The sequence below is a fragment of the Marmota marmota genome, unplaced genomic scaffold, assembly GCF_001458135.2.
Source record: "Marmota marmota marmota unplaced genomic scaffold, marMar, whole genome shotgun sequence".
Taxonomy (NCBI): domain Eukaryota; kingdom Metazoa; phylum Chordata; class Mammalia; order Rodentia; family Sciuridae; genus Marmota; species Marmota marmota.
In genome coordinates, this window is record NW_025999842.1 from 1,665,812 (window position 1) to 1,687,475 (window position 21,664).

General features: G+C 36.9%; 1 protein-coding gene across 4 annotated transcripts in view; it reads left to right on the forward strand.

Annotated features, from left to right (window-relative positions):
• The window catches only part of Filip1 (filamin A interacting protein 1), a 174,555-nt gene that overhangs the window by 49,696 nt on the left and 103,195 nt on the right, over nt 1-21,664 (forward strand). Inside the window, exon 1 of one of the 4 annotated variants that reach the window (XM_048800409.1) lies at nt 17,768-18,147. The exons of 2 other annotated variants lie outside the window; for them this stretch is intronic. In XM_048800409.1, coding sequence (XP_048656366.1) covers nt 18,112-18,147 — 36 coding nt within the window. In that variant the 5' untranslated portion in view covers nt 17,768-18,111. Of the gene's footprint in view, nt 1-17,767; nt 18,148-21,664 lie in introns of those variants that run through there. One more of the 4 variants, XM_048800529.1, reaches the window with a different exon arrangement.

Sequence of the window (21,664 nt, forward strand, 5' to 3'; positions counted from 1 at the left end):
AAATGACATAATTTAGTTCTTCTTTATGGCTGAATAAAAGTTCATTCTGCATATATATATACCACATTTTCTTTATTCATTCATTCATTGATGGGCACCTATGCTGTTTCCAAAACTTGGCTATTGTGAATTGTGCTGCTATAAACATGGGTATACATGTATTGCTGTAGTTTGCTGACCAATTCTTTAGGATAAATATTGAGGAGTGGGAAAGTTGGTTCATATGGTTGTTTCATTCCTAGTTTTTTGAGGAACTTCCATACTAATTTCTGTAATGGTTGTACTAATTTATAATCTTACCAACAGTGTACAACTGTTCCTTTTTCCCCCACATCTTTGCTAGCATTTATTATTGTTTGTATTCTCGATGGCTGCCATTCTAATTGGACTGAGATGAAATTTTGGTGTAGTTTTGATTTGCATTTCCCTAATTGATAAAAATGTGGAACATTTTTCATATATTTGTTGGATATTTGTATTTCTTCTTTTGAGAAGTGTTTATTTAGTTCATTTGTCCATTAATTGATTTTTTTTGTTTTGTTTTTTTGTTAACTTTTTTGAGTTTTTTTATATATTCTGGATATTAATCCTCTGTCAGAAGAATAGCTAACAAATATTTTTTTCTCCCATTCTTTATGTTCTATTCATTTATTAGTTCTTGGCATTATTTCCTAAGCTGTAGAAGTCCTACTGAAGAAGTTGTTGCCTGAATCTATATGTTGGAGTATTGACCCTACATTTTCTTGTAGGAGTTACAAAGTTTCTGGTCTAATTCTTAGGTCTTTGATCCATTTTGAGTTGACTCTTTTACAGGGATAGAGATGTGAATCTAGTCTTATTCATCTACATGTGGATAACCAGTTTTCCCAACACTATCCGTTAAAAAGGTTGTCTTTTTTTTTTTTTTTTGGCACCTTCATTAAGGATCAGATGACTGTACCTGTGTGGGTTTGTTTCTGTGTCTTCTATTCTGTACCATCGGTCTATGTGTCTGTTTTTATTCCAGTATTAGGCAATTTTTGTTACTATAGCTCTGTAGTAGAATTTGAAACCATATTGTGAGGCCTCCAGCATTTTTTTGTCTTTTTTTTTTTTAAATCCTTAGAATTGCTTTGGCTGTTCTGGGTCTTTTATTCTTCCAGATGTATTTTAGGACTGTTTTTTATAGTTCTCTGGAAAATGTCAGTGGTATTTTGATAAGGTTTGTATTGAATATGTATATTGCTTTTGGTAATATGGCAATTTTAACTACATTAATTCTGCCTATCCATGAACATGGAAGGTCTTTCTGTCTCCTAGTGTCTTCAATTTCTTTCTTCAGTATTTTATAATTTTCATTGTAGAGATCTTTCACTTCCCTGGTTAGATTCATTCCTACGTATTTTTGAGACTATTGTGAATGGCATTGTTTCACTGATTTCTTTTTCAGTGAAATCATTACTGGTGTATAGGAAATCTATTGATTTTTCTGTTCATTTTTTTATCCTGCTATTTTGTTGAATTTGTTTATTAGTTCTGGCAGTCGTCTGGTGGGGTTTTTTGGACTTTCTAAGTTTTGGATTATATCATCTGCAAACAGTGATAATTTGACTTCTTTCTTTATTTTTATCCCCTTCATTCTCTTCTCGTGTCTAATTGTTCTGGCTAGAATATTGAATAGAATGGTGAGAGTGGACATCTTTGTCTTGCTCTGGATTTTAGAGGAAACATTTTCAGTTTTTGCCCATTCACTATGATGTTGGCTTTGAGTTTGTCCATATGTAGCCTTTATGATGTTAAGGTAAATTCCTTCTACTCCTAATTTCTGCAGTGTTTTTATCATGACGGTGTGCTGGATTTTGTTGAAGGCTTTCTCTGCATCTATTGAGATTATTGTGTGATTTTTGTCTTTAATTCTATTTATGTGGTAAATTTATTGATTTGTGTATAGTAAGCTGTATAAACTCTTAATAGCATTCAAGTTTATAGATTTGTTCATACCAACTTTGTGCTTTAATGGTTTCTATTTTTAGTTTTGACTAAACACCTTCTCTGAATAATATGCCACTTTTTTGGAGGCAAGTTGTCTCCTCCCTGAGGTTTAGTGACTTCATTGGATATGACACCAGTCTTAACCATGGAAATGAACATTGGATATTAAAAAAACCAAAAGGGAAGGTCTTTTAAATGACTGGGAAGACTCTTGGCATCAAATTTTTGGAACCAACTGGCTCAATTAGCCAAACCAGGAAATTTGCCACACAGGGCATGAAGAATCTGACTCCCCCAATTACTGAACTGATAGAACGTTGTGTGCTGTTTTACTTTTGCTGGGGAACATCATCCTTGGCTCAAATGCAATGAAAGATTCATCATCTTCCCGGGTGACACTGGGGCAAAGCAAAGGTTTAGTCTCCTCTTATTGCCAGAGAGAGATTGATGGTTATGGGAAGAAACTATGCAAAAGTTGGCAGTTCTACTTCCTTTGAGCTTTCAGGTTTGTCCAAGTGAAAGTCAAGGGGTGTGAACCCAGGTAAACTAAATGTTTACCACTAAAGAAGCCACCATGAATTTGAAACCACTGAGGTGCATAACACATTTACAGGGAACATGCCATTGTATACAGCCACAGCCTCTGTGAATGACTGTGAAATGTAAGTTAGCTCATTTGCATTTTGGATTAAACATGCAAGAGAGAGATTTTACTAAGCTCTGTACTGAATACATTCACAGCATTTAATTACTAAGAAACACAGTTATGATACTATAAAGAATCTGGGCTTCACCTCATTTAGTATAAAAATTTGTCATATTTTATAATGATGTGGCTGCAGGCACTACCTCTCCATAGTGGTTTACAGAATACATGCCTTTAGCTATGAAAATGGTTCGAGAAGAAGAAAAGAAGAGAAGGATTTATTCTCTTAGGAATCTAACTATACTAATAGCTTTAGAAAGTGAAAATTTTGTAATTTTTGAAAATTAGGTAATTGTAAATAAAAGTCTCTAAGTTTTATCTATGTAATCTCATGTCTCATTGTATAGCTAGAAATCATATCTCAAAGTAATTCATTGCATGTTCACCCTCTCAGGTTTACAATAAATATACTATGAATATTAGGAAAGTTTCAAATTTATAGTATTTGGCAAAATAATGTTCTCATGAAATTGTCAAGATCAAATAGTTTGTTATTAGTAACTATCAAAAACAAATGGGTGGACTGTCTCAAAGGAATAAATGAAGAAAGCAAAATGTATTGAAAAGATGTGTAAAAAATATATGTTAACTAGTTGTAGTGGTAATAAAAACAGTCATCCCTTTGCAGAATGAAATCTGCAAATATATATGGCATAGGAACTAAGTAGATCCATTTATTCAATATTTAACAGATACTTGTTGCCTGCCATGGGCTAACCTCTGTATTGGGTGCTAGGAGTAAAAAAACATGATTCCTGCTTTCAAGAAGCTTACATGTAGGTGAAAACACATGGTGGTCACCATAGTTACATATGAACATGTCCAGTAAAGAATAAAGAAGGAAGCAGCTAAGTTTTTCTAAAGAAACCAGGATGGAGAAACAATGTTTAAGTTGAGACTTAATGGAATAGTAGGATGAATAGTGTCAGAAGGAGAGGGAGGCAGAGGTCCAGAGGACCTGAGAAAGTGGGGTGTGTCCTGGATATGGTTGGAATGCAGGGTTCTTTAAAGGGAAGGGTGGGAAGAGAGTGTGAGACATGACAAGGACTATCGAGTTTATTTGAAGTAAGAGCAAATGACTTAGGAATCTTATGCAGAAGATGAACACAAAAACACTTGGGTTAAAAAAAATATTGTTCTGAGAGCCTGAAGAAGAAGAGTTGGAAGGTCTACATTTGGGGTAAGTGATTACTGCAGAGGTGGGAGGAGAGGGGAACCAGGTAGGGGTGGAAGCCAGGATACATAGCCGCTTCAGTTTCCCTCTGGCAGTTCTGTTTCTATCTTGTCCCAGTTTCAGATTTATGATGGAATCAAAATCAGCTAGCTTTATGCTAGCCTGATTCTGCTGAATCGGTTGCAAGTTCTAAAGTGATAGAAGTGATGTTTACACCCTTCACAAGTTAAAAAAAAAAACTCAATAAAACAAATTCCAAGAAGGTGGCAAATTATTTAAATTTTCTGAAATGTTGTTGCCTAAAGTATTGTTGGGTTATAACTTACAAACTTTTTTTTCTCCTCAAATACACAAAGTAACAGTATGTGCAAGTTAAATTTAACTTAAAAACACATCTTTTAAAGTATGGCAAATCCGTGCCAGTCCTATATTGGAGCAAGTCCACTTAGGCTCTATTATTATAAAGCAATCTAATATATGAAGTGTGACCAAGAAAATGAGCCTAGTAAATGACAAGTGATAGACTGTTTCTAGAGCAACTTAAAATGGTTGGGACATGGATGACAAAAACTCCCATAGGGTTTTGTGTGGTCTCTTTTATGGTTCACATATGAATGAGCTCTCTATTAAATTGGTTATTTTTGTTCAATCAGAATAACCTATGTGTTATGGTTTGGATATGAAGTGCCCCCCCCCCAAGTTCCTGTAGATACAGGAATATTCAGAGGTAAAATTATAGATTATGAGCCTAAACGATTCGGTCCGTCATAGTGTAAATGGATTGAGTAGGTGATAACTGTAGGCAAGTGGGGTGTGGCATACCCTGGAAGAGTTGTTTTTCCATGTGGCTCCTTCCCCTCTCTCAATCTCTGCTTCCTGATTCTGCCATGATCGGAGCAGTTTTCCTCCTCTGGGCCCTTCCCCCATGATATGCTGTCTCAACTTGGGCCCAATGATATTTTCTGGTTTTTTTTTTTCCCCCCTCCACTGTGGCCCTGGGTTCCATGCCAAAGTTCAGTAGCACATGCCAAAAATGCTGTGTACTACTGAGCTTTACACTCAGCCCTTCAATGGACTTTTACAGATGTTCTCTAGGACATCGTACTTGAAGGCTAGTGTTGTGCCTAAATATTTCCCACTTATTTTTAGTATCCTATTACAAATGGATCATCCATTTATTTACTTAAATCCTTTCAAGTCTTAGTTGCTTGATTCATGCCAGCGGTGTGGATATATTACATGGGTCTACAGTGTTAATATCAGCGTACTTTTCATTGTCCTGTATTTCATGATTCCAAGGCTTTGATTTATGTTTGTACATTGTAACTGTTGTTCTGTACAAGGGACAGAGTACATGGGTTCATGCATTCTGTGACCACATTTGCTACCTATTGATTTATCTCTTTCTCAAAGCTTTTAGTAGCTCAGATTTCCTCCTCTTAGCAGTTTGAGTGGGGGGCACTGTCATCATGCTGGACTTCTGTGTTAACAGGCTGAGGGTGAGAACTCAGAGATCTGGAGAACTTCATTAGAGGCTATTCAGGGAGAATGTAATTTTGGCCTCTTGTGTTGGTCAACAACCTGCTAATAACCCCTGACTCTGGAAGAGTTTATTCTTTCCCACTGAAGTAATTCAAATATATATCTAGTTTCTTTTAGTCACTTTTTTGACTTTCCTGATTTCTCCGTAATTTCTGGGAAATCCTAAATATTCTCCATCTTCTTAATGAATTGCCCAGAGCTTCTACTAGTTGCATCTATTAGGGGCCTTATGATTCTGAGGACTTTTGAGAGATCAGACCACAATTTTTATATTCTTCATTTTATTTGAGTCAGAAAGGAGCCACCTTTTCTAGGAGATCAAGTACAATATGCTGCTGTCCATTGTTTTTTCCCATAACTGTCTTTTTAATTTTCAGTAGCCTAATTTGAGTATAGAAAGATAAAATGCTTGTGAATCATGTATAAGTCCTGTGCTAATTACTGCCAGGGTTACAAAAGCAAAATAGCTAGTTTTTGCCCTACAGCAGTTTAAGATCTTGTGGGATGAAAGAGTTGGTGAGAACAGCAAAGCTGTAATACAGACAGAAATAAGTATAATTTCTGTTTCCATTTTAATGCTTTACTTGGGCTAAATTTATCTTAAGCTTTCTAATCAAAGCCCTGTAGAATAAAGGAGGGCAAAAGGAGAAAAGCAAAATCTCCAAGCTGAATATGCTCATCAGTTGCTGTTGTAGAGACTATTTCCAAAGTATGAAGTCCAGATGTTGAATTTATAACATAGCTCAGTGAATGACAAAAACATGGTACTGTATCTTTTATTGCTTCATTATATATAAGCTATGATGAAGCACTGACCCTTTTTGACTAATATTTCCTGCTCTAGAGGATCCACCAGAAGGTATACAACTAGCTGAAAGAAGCATATTCTGGAATTCGTGACATAAAACTGGTTGTCTTTCAACTGTCACTGTCAACAGTAATAGAATGTAGCAGAGATGAAGCAGGAATGGTTATGATACAACATGGTGAAGACAGCCACGATAGGGTCTCTTCTCTAAAATCTTTATTTTTCAAAAATAAAGAACCTTATAGCTTACCCCTATGAAAGAGACAACAGCGAGTGTTTCTCCACCTTAGATGTAAAAATTGAGGGGGAAAAAAGCAAGCAGTTGATTTCTTTGAAATGCCCATTTGGCAGTTAAATTCTTTAGAATGCCCAGTTAGTCTCTTAGCCAACATTACTGGTGACTAATTTTTGGTCTTGACAACAGTTCTTCCCCAGCCCAAATACGTTCTCTACCAATGCTGTAGAACCCTGACCAATGAGCACAGCTCTGCTTGTCCCATTAGAGATGCATTAAAAATCTTCAAGGTCACTGTTTGTTTGTATATATCTTTGACATCATCTCTTTGGACTGTACTTGAAGCAGTTACCTCATAGTGAGCAGGGAGAGATCCCTGACTGTATCAACACATCAGTAACTGTTACCAAAATATCACAGACCCATGCTCTCCCACGAGGCGTCTCTGGCCAAGAGGATTGCTGAAATGAGGAGGGTGAGGAAGATGAGAAAGCCAACATCCTTATGAACTAAGCTTTATTTCTAATAAAAGAAAAGAAAACAAGAACAAAACATTGACCTCAGTTCAAAATCTAGCTTGTTTTCTTTACAGAGGCCATTTGTTTTAAGTTTGCCCATACATATGTATTTTCTCCCTAGATTATTGTCACATACTTTAAAAAGACAAATTATTTCCTTCTTATTTTTTTTTCTCATTCTCTATGCCTTTCTGTGCTTTGGACAGGGATAATGCTTGGAAACAACCAGAGTACCTTGGACTGAGACTTGGCTGACCAGAGTGTGCTTTATCCTTATCCAAGGGCAGATGGAGGGTTGAAATGAAGGAAGCAGCTGGTAAAGCCAGGTTTACCTGGTATCTCTGTCTTTCCAAGTACTGGCTTCATAATATTTTACTTAGGGATTCAGGGAAGTTTCTTTGATCTGATTTTGTCTACATAGAAAAGTAAGAGCAGGGAGTTGAGGCTGCAGGAGCCACTTGGACCTTTGTCAGTATTGTGCTGCAGCCAACTGGGAATGGTCACAGAAGCTGATTGTGCTCATCTTATCTCTGTGATCAGTGATGTCAAGTTGGGAGCTTGAAACTGACCAGGCAGGGGTATTTATACCATGGAAATCTGCAGATGCTACCAATCAAGGCTTTTATTTTCTTCTTTTTCTGGAGAGCTGGCTTACCAGCACGTCATTGCCCGCTTTGTCTTTTTTAACCTACACCCAAAGGATTTCTACCAGTGTTCATTAAAACATCATCGACTTCTGACATATTGTCAGCACAAGGTGAAAATCCAAAATGAGTGAGGAGGATGAATTTCCTCTACCTGTGTCAGCATCAAGAGACAGCTTAGGTGCAAGGCTTAACTATTCTATAATACCCATGAACGACTATTTAAAGCTCCACCAAATATCCATATGTGACAAAAGTGTGCTTTCTAAACAGATGCAGCTTCAACATAATCTATGGTCTTCTGTTCCTACTGTCTACCAGATTATTCCCACTAGCTCTCCTGACCCTAGAAGAAATTCAGGGGCAACCCCTGCTCCCAACCGTGAGACATCCAAAGTGGGAGTTTTGGCTGCAACTCTTGGGTCTTCTGTGAGCTTCAAGGCTCTGGCTCCATTCTTGCCTTTGGTATATGGGAAGTTGGGGTGGACCAAGGGTTAAACCTTAGAGCTTCTGCACCGTCCTGAGATTGTCTTCCTGGTGCCTTTGATAACATCTCAGCAGCTTCATGTTGATAAGAGAGGCCACTTGGCAGAGAGAGCAAGAGACAAGGAAATGTAAGAATGTTTCTTGGAGATGTCAGGTCAGCACTTAGGAGCACAGTTACTCATTTTCCTCCTTTAAGACTTCTAGAAATAGCTGAGTAAGGGTTGTGAGAAGAGCTTGCAGAGCCCCAGTCATGGGTGGAAGCAGAGTTTGAGAAGCTATCATTTTACTTCCAATTCACTATGTGCTAGAGAACTTGATTTTAAGTTCTCATTCCATGAAAGAGCAGAGGCACAAAAATGTGAGATCTGGATTGAATCAAACCTGACTTTATGCACTAAATCCCAACAGTAATTTATCCATTCATTCATATTCCAAGACTTTAAAAATCTAAAGAATTTTTAATGACTTAAATCTTCCTTTGAATAAAAGCGAACAAAATTTTAGGGGCCTCTGAGTTGCCAATGTATGTCTGATGTCATTTTGTTCTTTGAAAAAGTCAACAGAACACAGAGCACTTTTTTAACTTTTAATAGATCACATTAAAAATTTGTTCTCTTTGGGCATGGATTGTAGCTCAGTGATAAAGTGCTTGCTTATGATGCACAGAACCCTGGCTTTGATCCCTATCACTATAAAATCAATCAGTCAATCAATCAATAATTAAAAAAAAAAACCAGATTCACTACCATGGTAGAGAAAACCTATAATGCCTTGCACAGAGAAGGTGCTCCATAGCATTTTTGTGGAGTTGGCTTTCTGATAAGAATACAATATTTTTTAAAACACACAGACACACACACACATACATATCTTTTTTATTTGTTCTAATTAGTTATACATGACAGTAGAATGCATTTTTACATATCATATATAAATGGAGTATAACCTCTCATTTGTTTGGCTATATATGATGTAGAGTTACACAGTTCATGTAATCATATGCACATAGGGTAATAATATCCCATTCATTCTGCTATCATTCCTACTCCCATACTCCCTCCCCTCCCTTCACTCCCTTCTGTCTAGTCCAAATTATTTCTCTTCTTCTCTGCCTCCTACTATAAATTAGCATCCGCATATCATAGAAAACATTTGGCCTTTGGTTCTTTGGGACCGGCTTATTTTGCTTAGTATATTATTCTCCAGTTCCATCCATTTACTGGCAAATGCCATAATTTCAATCTTTAAGGCTGAGTAATATTCCATTGTGTGTGTGTGTATATAAAAACTTGTTTTTAATGATGATTAAAATTAAAGTTGACCTGGAAATAATTCATTCAGTCAATCAGCCAGCATAAGCAAAAGATCTTACTAGGTTTTGCAGTTCCCCCTACAATTTATCTTCTCAGCTGGAACTATTTCAACTGAGAAGACCATGGACTGGGAAGACCACGATGACACAAATCACCCGTACTCTTTTTCTTTATTGAATATCAGGTACTTTGAAATCACTCAATAAGTAGACATTGAATGAAAATAGTAAAGCAGATCTTGGAAGTGATTACATCAATTCTGTCTTCAAACTTACTTTTGAGCAATTAATTAATTTTTGGTAGTGAGGATGGAACCCATAGGCATTTTAAGGCTGAGCTACATCCCAGTCCTTTTTATTTTATTTTATTTTTTTTGGTACCAGGGATTTAAACCCAGGGGCACTCAACCACTGAGCCACATCCGTACCCCACTTTATTTTCTATTTTGAGACAAGATCTTGCTAAGTTGCTTAAGGCCTCACTAAGTTGCTAAGGCTGGCCTCAAACCCATAATCCTTTTGCTTCAGCCTCCTGAGTTGCTGGGATTACAGGTGTGCGCCACCACACCTGGCTTTACTTTTCACTTAGAGACAGGGTTTTGCTTAGTTGCTTAAGGCCTCACTAAGTTGCTGTGGCTGACTGAGAACTTGTGATCTTCCTACCTCAGCCTGAGTTGCTGGGAATACAGGTTGGTTCCACTGTGCCAGGCTTGAGTAATAAATTTTAAAGTGACAAAGAAAGGCTTATTCTAAACTTTATTGTTCAATGATACATTTGTATGTGGAGTATGACACTTATAAATATAGGTAACAAAATTAATAGAAACAGTGGGACTGTTCTGGTAAAATCTAAACAACTGTCAAACACAATGTATAATTAGTTTATATTCCATGTGAAATCTAAAGAGAAATAGAAAACCCCTCACTGTGTAGTTTTGACTAGGACTTTGGTTCAAGCAAAATCTTGCTATTGATAATACTTAGAAGGAAGACTTTATTTTCACACAATTCATGTATATCCTTATCTTTATCACATGCAATGTATGAGATATTTGAAAAGTATTCCAGGCTGGGGGATATAGTTCAGTTGGTAGAGTGCTTGCTTTGTATACACAATGCCCTAGGTTCAATCCCCAGCACCATAAATAAATAAATAAATAAATAAATAAATAAATAAATAATCTTAAAAAGTATTCCACTTATGTTCTGAGGTTTTGATTTTTTAAGGGGGGGGGGGGTTATGTTTCTTCTTATACTCCTACCAGTCATGGAGTACATCCCCTTAGAACACAGATGTAGAGAAGATGGGGTGTTTAGGCCTGTTACCTTAGTTGGCCCAGGATTCCCAAACCACAGGGTGATTCTCTGCCTAGGACAGCTGGCTATGTCTGATGTGGGGAAAGCCCTTTGTTTGCAGGCTAGGCCACACCCCACTGGTTTGTCAGCTGCCTGGTAAATCTTTGTCCCTGGCCACAAGTGTCATCAGAAGAGAGAATATGGATGACTGAAGGCAAACACTTAAGCACTCCGAGAAAAGCAATTCTCAATTTGTGTCCTGTGGCTGGTGAGTCATGCTAGTACACGAAGGACAGAGGTGGACAGAAATCAAGGGGGAAGATGGGAAGGGGAAACCCTCCCTAGTGACAAATTTGGAAAATGCTCACTTTGGGCATTTTGGTTGGCTTGAAGGGCAGCTGATGAAAATAAAATGTCAACAAAATAAGAAGGTAGTATTGAATTACTGGGAAAGTATTTTTTCTCATGGCTACATGAGGAACAGACTTTACTATTTATGTACATCTTAATTTTTAGACATTAAAAAATTATAGGAACGTAGCCAAAATTAAAAATAACCTGTTTTGTACTTTCTTGATGTGTAACTATAGAACATTCCTTGACCTTCCTCTGCCCTCACTTAGTTACTATTTAGTTACTATGGCTACCACCAAAACTCACTTTTTTTTGTCCCCCTGATATGGAAGGATAACAGTGCCACACGAAGGACAAGCTGAAGGCTGAAAATGCAAACTCAGAATGTAGTCTTACACGGTGAAAGTTGCCTAGTTAACCCACTGCATTTTGTGATTCACATACTTGTTAATTTGCTGCACTGGTCCTCCATTTTGAACTTCTCCCCCTAAGTCCTCCTCTGGTCACCAGACAGCTGTGTGCCTTTTGTTTATGCTCCTTTGTGGGCCTGGAAGAAGCTTACTCCCTCCCCTAGGGGTCAGCTGCAGTACCACTACTGGAGAAATATTGGTTCTCAAAGTTGGCATCTTTGTTGTAATCTACAGTATTTTGTCTTCCCATATTTCTAATTTTTCTTTCATCTGAAGAATGATTCAGAATCAGATCTAGTTAATTCTCAGATATGAGACTGCTATTAAAGCATGCCCAAGCTTACTTTATTTTAAAGAAGGTTTTAAATGCTTCTCTGGTTTTAAATTTAGAAATATATAACTTATTACATGAAAAGTCACTGAGGTGTAAGTTTCTACTGTATTAATATATAAAAATTCTTAAATGCTTATTATTATATGTTATACACATAATATTTTTATTATAGTTATTTTTCCCTCTTTTTGGATATGATTTCTTGTATACTTAAAATATTATGAGGTTGGCATAACACTTATCATTTATAAATAGATGTAAATATATTGGGATAAATGATTACATATTTTATTGATGGATTGAACTTGCAAAAGTATTAAAGACCATTGTCTTGGACAACCCTTGAGGGGAACAACATTTTTTATTCTTTTGTGTGTCTTGTGCCCACTGCAGTGCTTGTTATACAGTATGGTGGTACACATAAATAATTTGTGGAATTAAACATAAGCCATCATTTTCAGAGAAAGCCTGGGCATTAATAATAAAAGAGAAGCGTATTATTGCCTTGTCTTTATTTCTATCTAAACTATTATAGAACAGCCATTCACCTTTCTGCCTTGGCCCCAAGGAGTGTCCATTTGGCCCTCCAGACACTGTCCTGTGCCTGAACTGGCTTGAAGATCTGCTGAGGCCTCTGTCACTTCTTCTGATTCTAACAGTGATCATGGAGAAGTCCCCCAACCTTCTCCCTGTCTCCTGAGTTGCCGGTTCTCAAAGCAAGGCCCCTCTCCTTACCCAGTCTTTCCTCATACCCATTTGCATTTATACCTTTATTATTTATTGTTCTATTTATGCTCTCTGAAGGCCTCACCTTGGAGGCATGCCTGTGGAGGCATTCCAAGGAACACATTCCCTTCTATGTGCAATATCCCTTCACCTCTTAGAAAGTGACAATGTCCTTAGATGGAGTTTGTGGACAGACTACAGCTTTTTCTTTTTGGACAATTCCTTTCCAGGAAATTTCTTTAACCAACCTGCACACAGTCAGCCTTCTGCCTCTCCCACTTCCTGTGTATTTCTGTTTGCCATCCAGGCTTGTTCAGACTGGACCCAAACTCAAATGGTTACAGAGGATAGGTAGGTAATGAACAGGCGAGGCTGAAAGAGCAGTTACCTATTAAATCCTTAGAAACTAAATATATCTCTTTGGTTTTTTTTTTTTTTTTTTTTGAAACATAAAACCTTCTTAGGTGCAGTTTTTGCTTTTCCTCTTAGGTACAGATAACAACATTCATACTATAAGAAAAACAGTGCAAATATAGTAATAAATACATGGAAATTCAGTTATGGTCTCAGTGAAAAGAAGCTATAGAAAGAGGTAAGGACTGTGCTGTACTAGTAGTAAACGCTGCATCTAAATGTGTGAGCCACTATTCTACTCCAGCTAAATGGTACTGCACAGGATCATGGGCCCAGTGGTACCATCATCTGATATTCTCAACAAAATCTGAAAATCTAGATTGTGAAATCTGATTTTTAAAAATCTCATTGAACACACCTGCATGTATACACACACACACAAACACACACTATCTGCAAAGAGGTTTTGGTTTGTAGGGCATCATTTTGCAGCCCATAAATCTAAGCCTTTAAACAGGGACCCTGCTGGAAAATGAATTGAAAATGTGGCACATAATCAGTTCATGTAAATAGCTACAGTTAATATAATTTTCATCCAGCCCAAATGTTTCTAGTTCAGTTACGGAAAGGACAGAGAGTTGCTGGTTAAAACAGGTAGATATTCTAGGGCTTCTTTGCAGTTTTCTAGAACTTAGTCTTACCTTGTCCTAGAAGGTTGTTTTTGTGATACCAGAACCGAGAGCATCAGCATCACCTGGGAACTTTCTAGGACTATAGTTTTTCAGGCCCGACTCCAGCCCCACATCCTCTTGGGCCGGGGAGATTCCATGTTAACAAGCTTTTTGGTTGATTCTGATGTTCAGTGAAGTTGCAGCAACTCTGCCCCAGGCTTTTCAGAGGAGGCTTTTATACCTGAGCCCTGGGAAGATGTTTAACCCTGGTTCTCCTACTTCCCTACTCCCAACTCCAGGCTTTAAGATCAAAATATGTCCTAATATGTGGTCCAGTGTGACTCTCCAAGGAAGGACTAATGGACTAAGACTCAAAAGAGAAAGTTGGCAGCCAGCTGTGGTGGTGCATGCCTCTAATCCCAGTGGCTCGGGAGGCTGAGGTCGGAGGATTGTGAATAGAAGCCAGCCTCAGCAAAAGTGAGGCACTAAGCAACTCAGTGAGACCCTGTCTCTAAATAAGATACAAAATAAGGCTGGTGATGTGGCTCAGTGGTCATGTACCCCTGAGTTCAATCCCTGGTACCATAAAGAAAAAAAAAAAGGAAGTTGGCACCTAATAGAGCAAAGGGCATTTGTGAACTAAGGACCTTGAAAGGAAAGAGGAGGAAAAAACATGTCTCTGTATTTCTTCTTGCCCTCCCTCCCCCAGAGCTTGTTTTATGTTGGAGAAAGGTCAGAAGTACTATCTTTGTCTTACTTTCAACCCTGCCTATTAAACATGGCTACTTCTGCTATAATTTCAAAAATGTTCTAGATTTAATAAACACTTTGAGGAATACAGAATTAGGGTAGTGACACTGCTATGCAATTTAAATTTAACCAACTGGATTTCTTAACTCCATCCTGAGGTTCTGGAAGGGAGGCATGTTCAAAGATACGTGGGGGCCATTTTGGGGTTTGGTGTACACTTCAGGGAAGTGGGAAGGCCTTTTTATTTACATAATTTCAGTGAAAGGCATAAGAGATGAGCATATATGGGAAAACAGTTGAGGTGCCTAAAAAAGGGAGGTGAAGAGGACAGAGAAAGCACTGAAGAGTTGTGGAGCAGAGGACCCCTGCATCATGGCCTCTTATCAAAAGCCCTTCCTCCACCTTGGCTGAGAGACACTGTACAGCAGCTTCATTATTGGAAAGTCCCTGAGCTCTGGTTGCCTCTTCCCCACATGAGTATTATTTCTTGCTTTTCTTTTACAAAGCCAGAGCAGGAAGAATAGTGATGAGATTTAAAGAAAAACTTTACATGCATGGCCTCAAAGTCCTCTGGTACTTTCTGGTTAATACAACTGTAGCCAGTATTGTATTTCAAAGTTAAGACACCATAAAACTCACAGGTACAGTTCTAGCACTTGATTTCTTTATGGCTGAATTCAGCTGTGCTCTAAATTTTTCTTAATCCTTCTCTAGTCTTCCCTCCTACCCCAGCCTGAGAGAACTTAATATTTCTTGGTAAATTCAGTATTATCTGGTACCATTCAATATGCACTACTTAATCCTAGACCAAATCAAAATTCCATTTCAGTCTTTCCCTCCTCTCAAACTCTCCTCCTCCATATTCAGGGTATCACACAAACCCTGGTTGGGTGGTGAGGGGTGGGAGAGAAGCTTGCTAATGTGATTAGCCTGGTAGAAAGAAGTAAGGAACATGCCCAGTATCTGGTTTAGATTGGCTTTTCTGCTGTTATCAGGACTGGCTACATAATTAAGAGGACCCTGTGCAAAATGAAAATGTAGTACTCCTTGTTCAAAAATAATGACAAATTGCAAGACAGCAATAGCAGTAAGTAAGAGCAATAGCATGAGTAGCAGCAATAGCAGCAATAGCATGAGTAAGACAGATTCACACTCTAGCCCTGTACAAAAGAGTTCCTTTTTTCTCCATATCCTCACCAGCATTTATTACTATTTGTATTTTTGAGGATTACCGTTCTGACTAGAGTTAGATGAAATCTCAATGTGGTCTTGATTTACATTTCTCTGATAGCTACAGATGTTGAACATTTTTTTATATAGTTGTTAGCAACTTGTACTTCTTTTGAGAAGCGTCTGTTTAGTTCATATACCTATTATTATTATTATTTTCCAGAACTGGGGATTGAACCCAGGACTTGGTGAATTCAAGGCAAATGCTTTGCCACTGAGCTACATCCCAGCCTTCATCTACCTATTTATTGAATGAAGAAACCAGTCTCTCAATATAGTATCATAGTGATAAATGTCTTTAAACATCAGATATATATATATATATATATATATATATATATATTTTTTGGACAGTCATATGGTTTCAGGTGTATTCAAATATGTATTTTAATAGGTTTATAATCCTCTTTTCTTGGTCTGTAAAGTAGCTCTGTTCTGTTTTCAGTTTAAGCTCCCTATTCTTTGCTCTAATCTAAATCAAGGACTGCTCAGGGACAATTAGAAAAAGACAGAAGTCAGAAGGAGTTCAAAACAGATTCAATCTGACTCTACACATTACAACTGACTTTTTCTTTTATGTTAAGAAATGACCTAGGGATTTGAAAGGAAAGGCATTTACAGGACACCTGAACACAGTTGACATGTGGCAGGCAATTAGAACACATGAAATCATCGTCAGCACACAGATGGGGTGAGCTGTGCAGGATTTCATTTTTCTCCCTTGTCAGCATGAGCCAGTGATATCTGCCATACTCCTGCCTGTCTTTCTCTTGTTGAGGCTAACATTGACTACTAATTGGAATTTGCTACATGTTTCTTGAAAATGCAGTAAAATCATTTCAGAATATTTTGTATATAAAGTCAAACTTTTTTTTTCTAATAGGAAATTTGCACAGCTGGCTTAATAGAATAATTAGCTAATCTACAAACTGGAGTTTTTCTTAATTGGACTAATTTTTAAAAAGTTTCAACTCCTATCCAGTTGTCATAACAATTGTTCTGTTTCTGGAGTCTCAGTGACTTTTTTCAATTCAAAATGTCAAAAGTCAAGGCTGTGAGGGCAAAGTTACATTTCAGTCCTTTGAAAACCTCATATACTACATAGCATCAAGGCAGTCTGAAGGAAGTGGAGGGAGAAGAGGATGTGCCCTTAAAAGAATAGGGTATTACACAAGTAGAAATTAGACAAAAATAGTCTTCTGGAATAGTAGGATTTTCTACCAGTTATTGTTTTAGAGGCTGTATGGGAGATGTATATCCTGTGACCACAATTTTTTCAGCCCTATGAAAGAGGAGCTGTGAATTCATTTGTATTGCAGTACTCCTGATCTGGTGACAGAAACTTTCATTCATACTTTGCCTTGCACAGGGACAATCCAGGCAGCCCTGTTCTAGTTCATGCTTTCTCAGGTACTAACCTTATTATTTGTGCACGTGACCACATCTCTGTAAGCTTCGCTTTCCTTATCTTTATATGGAGAATAAAGATAGTATCTGTTTTACTGGGTGGACATCAGCATTTCATCAGAAGTAATATGTGCCAAGTACTTAACCCATGGCTCAGTGCATAATAATCTTTTCAATAAACGTCAGATATTATTGTTATTGTTGGATTTGAAAACAAAGATAATTTAAAAATTTTTTTTAGTTGTAGATGAACACAATACCTTTATTTTATTTATATATTTGTATATGGTGCTAAGGATGGAACCCAGGGACTCCCTCATGCTAGGTAAGTGCTCTACCACTGAACCAGAAGATAATTTTTAAGAATAATTTAACAAATGTAGATAACTGAGATAAAGCCTAGTGTGCTTGCCTCTTTGGCTACAAATAGGCCTGTTTTTTCAGTGACTGGGAAATGACTGATCCTTATCCAATTCTGAGACTTGGACTTTTTAGGAATGATGAAATACAGGAAGAAATTCTATTTCTGGCTAAACAGGGAACCAGCAGTTTTCTAGATGTTTATCAACTTTAATTAAGATAAATGGTAACATTCTCTTTGCTTCAGAGAATTAATAATAGTACTGTACTATTAAAAATTATATTGGTAAAGTAGGAAAAATGTAGGTAAAATTTTCTAGAAAGCTAAAGGGTTATCATAATCAGTTCAATTTAAGGGCATTATTCTTTTTACATAGTCTGTGATTATTGATTATATATTAATATATACTATATAGTGGAACAGTGACATCAGAATTACAATAATAAGATAGAGTAAGCATATTTAGAAATGTATATGATTAGTGAACTCCCAAGAAACTTATCAAGACCCTGTCTCAAAATAAAAACTAAAAAGGGCTGGGGATATAGTGATAAAGTGCACCTGGATTCAATCTCTAGTACCAGAAATAACAACAACAAAAAAAGTATTTGAGGTTCAAGAATGGAACATCAATGTATAAAATGCCAGATAAATGTCATATGTCATCACCACATGTAGCACTATGTTACTAAATATTAAATGTCCTTCTTTTTTTATATAATTAACAGTAGATTTGTTTCTTTGAAGGAAGCAATGAACAAATGAAAAAACCAAAACCCCATGTAATAGATATTGACAATGAAAATTAAGAGGTGAAATGTGATGTACAGGCTGCAGGGGATCGGCTCCTTAAGGCAGGTATGTGCCCAGGAAATAAGGAGTCTCCTAGGGAGACTCAGGTCATAGTCCCAATTGTTCCATTGACTAGCTGTGTGACTCTGAACTCGGTTTCCTCAGTTTTAAAGTGGTAAAGGTGAAGATACTTACACACTAGATATTTTAGGGAGACAAAATAGAACTCTGTTCCTATGAAACGTCATTTATATTCTAGATGGATCTGTTCAAGAACCATATCAGACACTATATAATTGCCAAATGGGTGGTACAAATTAATTGTGTTACAGGAATTTAGCAGAGGAAGAAGTCAGCAAGAGTTGCAGTGGGGAAAGAAGGTTTTGAAGGTTTTGTAAAGGGCCGTGAGGAGGGATGCTGATGATGGTTCTACATGGACCACACATGTCAGGCACAGTGACAAGGATGTGGTATAAGAAGTTCCAGCTTCAAGTTGGGAGAACCTGGTTTGAATCTTGCTGCAACCAGTTAGCCTCTGTAACCTGGGGCATCTTGGTTACCCTGTTGCACAGTGGAGCTGATACCTCTCTAGCTTGAGGGTAGTTAGGAAAATTAGAGTTATTTGTATCTTGATGATTTTATACACTGCCAGTACTTAGGTGTCCAAGTTGGTATTCACACGTGTATTTACTCTTTATTCTCCCAAACTGTGTCAATATCTCTCATCTGTTGTCATTTACATTCCTATTTTCTCTGTCTTCTTTTGCTTCTTTATTGTTATTTTAGTGTTTCAGGAGAGAGTAGAAATAAATGCAAGTATTTAATACACATATTTATGGCAAACTGCATTGTTACTTTAGTAGAAATTTTATTTTTTAGCATTAGGAATTTCTCCAAATATTATTAATTGCTTTTGACATCTATTAACAAGCAATGTACCTAAGTATTTCCTGATTCTAGTTATATTTTCATTTATATTTTATCGCAAGTCACAGATTCTATAAGCCTATGTTCCAATATACAAAATGTTATAAATTCAAATAATCAAAAACTGTCTATTAGTTGGTATTTTGATGATAGGAAAAGTCTTATTACTTCCTTTGAAGGAGATTATGTTGAAGCAGTAATGATTATATAAGCAAGTATGAAAGTGCCAACTAATAAATACAAACAATAAGTAAATGCATTAAATTGCTGAAGAAGGAAGAAGAACTGGTACTTGTCGGAAAAGTCAGAGGAGATGTAAATAATGTAGGGGTGAAATGGGTTATTTTAGAAAAGAAATTCATGAACATAGATATGAAAATAAAATATAGCAGACATAATTTGTAGCCAGTGAATAGACAAGAATGCCGCTGTGGGCTGGGGCTGGGGCTCAGTGGTAGAGCACTTGCCTAGCCTGTGTGAGGTACTGGGTTTGATCCACTGCATATAAATAAATAAATAAAATAAAGATCCATCAACAACTAATAAAAATATTTTTAAAAAAAGAATGGCAAGTGTATGGGAAGTACTGGGAGAGAAGACTGGGAATACAATTTTTCTGGAAATGGAGGATCTTGAATATAGGCTATGGCTGATGCAAGGGAAAGCAAAGGGCTGCTAGCTGCAGATGACATTATGATGTAAGAGCTAATCAATCTGGAGAATTTTGTCAAAATGTTTAAGACAGGTCACCCTCCTTCATTATTCAAGGTTTAAAACTCAAACTTGACACTTTTTCAGACTCAGGTATGCTCATGATTTCAACATACCTTTATTTCAGGTGTGATTTTTTTTTTTTTTAATTTCAGGGCAGTTTCTGTTTTCATTAGTGTTTTCACTACTGTAATCAAAAGACCTGACAAGAACAATTACAGGAGAAAAAGTTTATTTAGGGATCATGGTTTCAGAGGTGTCAATTTATTTTAAATAGCTGGCTCCATTCTTCAGAGCCCAAAATGAGGTAGAAAGTCATGGAGGAAGAGTGTCGCAGAGGAAAGCGGCACACATGATGATCAGGAAGCAGAGAGACATGCCACCCACCATATACAAAATATATACCCCAAAGGCACACTCCCAGTGACCCACCTTCTCCAGCCACATCCTACCCACCTTCAGTCACCACTCAGTTAATCTCATCAGGGGACTAATTCACTGATTGGGTTAAGGCTCTTATAGCCCAATCATTTCATCTCTAAACCTTTCTGCGTTGTCTCCCAATGAGTTTTTGGGGGACATCTCACATCCAAATCAAAACAATTTCCCTGTCCTATTTTCTTGTTCCTTTTTTTTCTGGAAAACTTTTTTTGGTCTACTGATATCATCCTTGAAGGATATTAAAAAGAACTTTATAAAATATTTTTCGCCATAGTTTTAAGCTCGGGTAGAATAATATTTTTCTTTTTTGCCACAGTTATAATATTTTCTTTGGCTTTTTTTTATTACAACATGACTGCAGTGACTCCAAGAGAATCCTCTTTCTTGAATTCTAAAATTTTGTGAGGTTATTTAAAAGAATTTTCAATTTGTCTGGCTACATCTGCCTTAGTAGAATAAAAATATTTTAAATAAGAAAAAACCTGGTTATTTTGAGGATTTAACGAATGTAGATAATGAAAAGTAAAAAATCATTTAATATGACTTGTTACATAAGTAGAATGAAGAGAAGTAGAGAAAATTGTAAAAATTTTCCAGATTTAGAGGCAAACCTGGGAATCTATCTGAAGAGTACATGCTGTTAGAATAAGTGATACTCTCATGAGAAACGTCTGAACATTTCACGATTTTGGATATCTGTGAGCAGATTTGACCAAGTAAATAAGATCCACACAAGAAGTAATCTGGAATTGATAAAGAATAAACTAGTTGATTTGATTTGTCTTTTTCATGTTAAAATTCATGGATGACATAAAACTAGAATAGATGTTTTCTTTTGCCTTTAGTTTTGTGTGCTTTGGGTATTGTCATTATTCTTAAAAGAAAGAATGCAGACAGTTCTGTAGTGATGTTCTAGAGGGCCCCCTTGCCACGGACCTTTTGCCAGGCCACACTGTAAAATACAGGTTTTTTTTCTGTAATTATGTACTTTGTTCTTTACTACGCAATAGACTTTTTCCTTATAATTCTATAAAGTAATTTTTGGGGGAGGGTACTGGGGATTGAACTTAGGGGCACTTGACCACTAAGCCACATCCCCAACTCTGTTTTTTAATGTTTTATTTAGAGATTTATTTATACTGGGCAAAGGGTAGGAAGGGTAGAGAGGGTGCATGGGTGCAGGAAATATGGTGGAATGAGATGGGCATCCTAGGTACATGTATGACTGTACATATGGTGCAACGCTACATCGTGTACAACCATAGAAATATAAAGTTGTGCTGCAATTGTGTACAATGAATCAAAATGCATTCTGTTGTCATATATACCTAATTAAAATAAATTGATTAATTAAAAAAACCTAATTTATGCAGAAAAGTGTTTTAGTGGTGGTGGGGAGAGGAATATTTTGACTAATGTTGAATCATAACAGGATAAGACAAACATGACATGGGCAAGGGCAAGAGTGAGAAAGCAAGGAAAAGTTCAAGGTTAAGATCTGTAG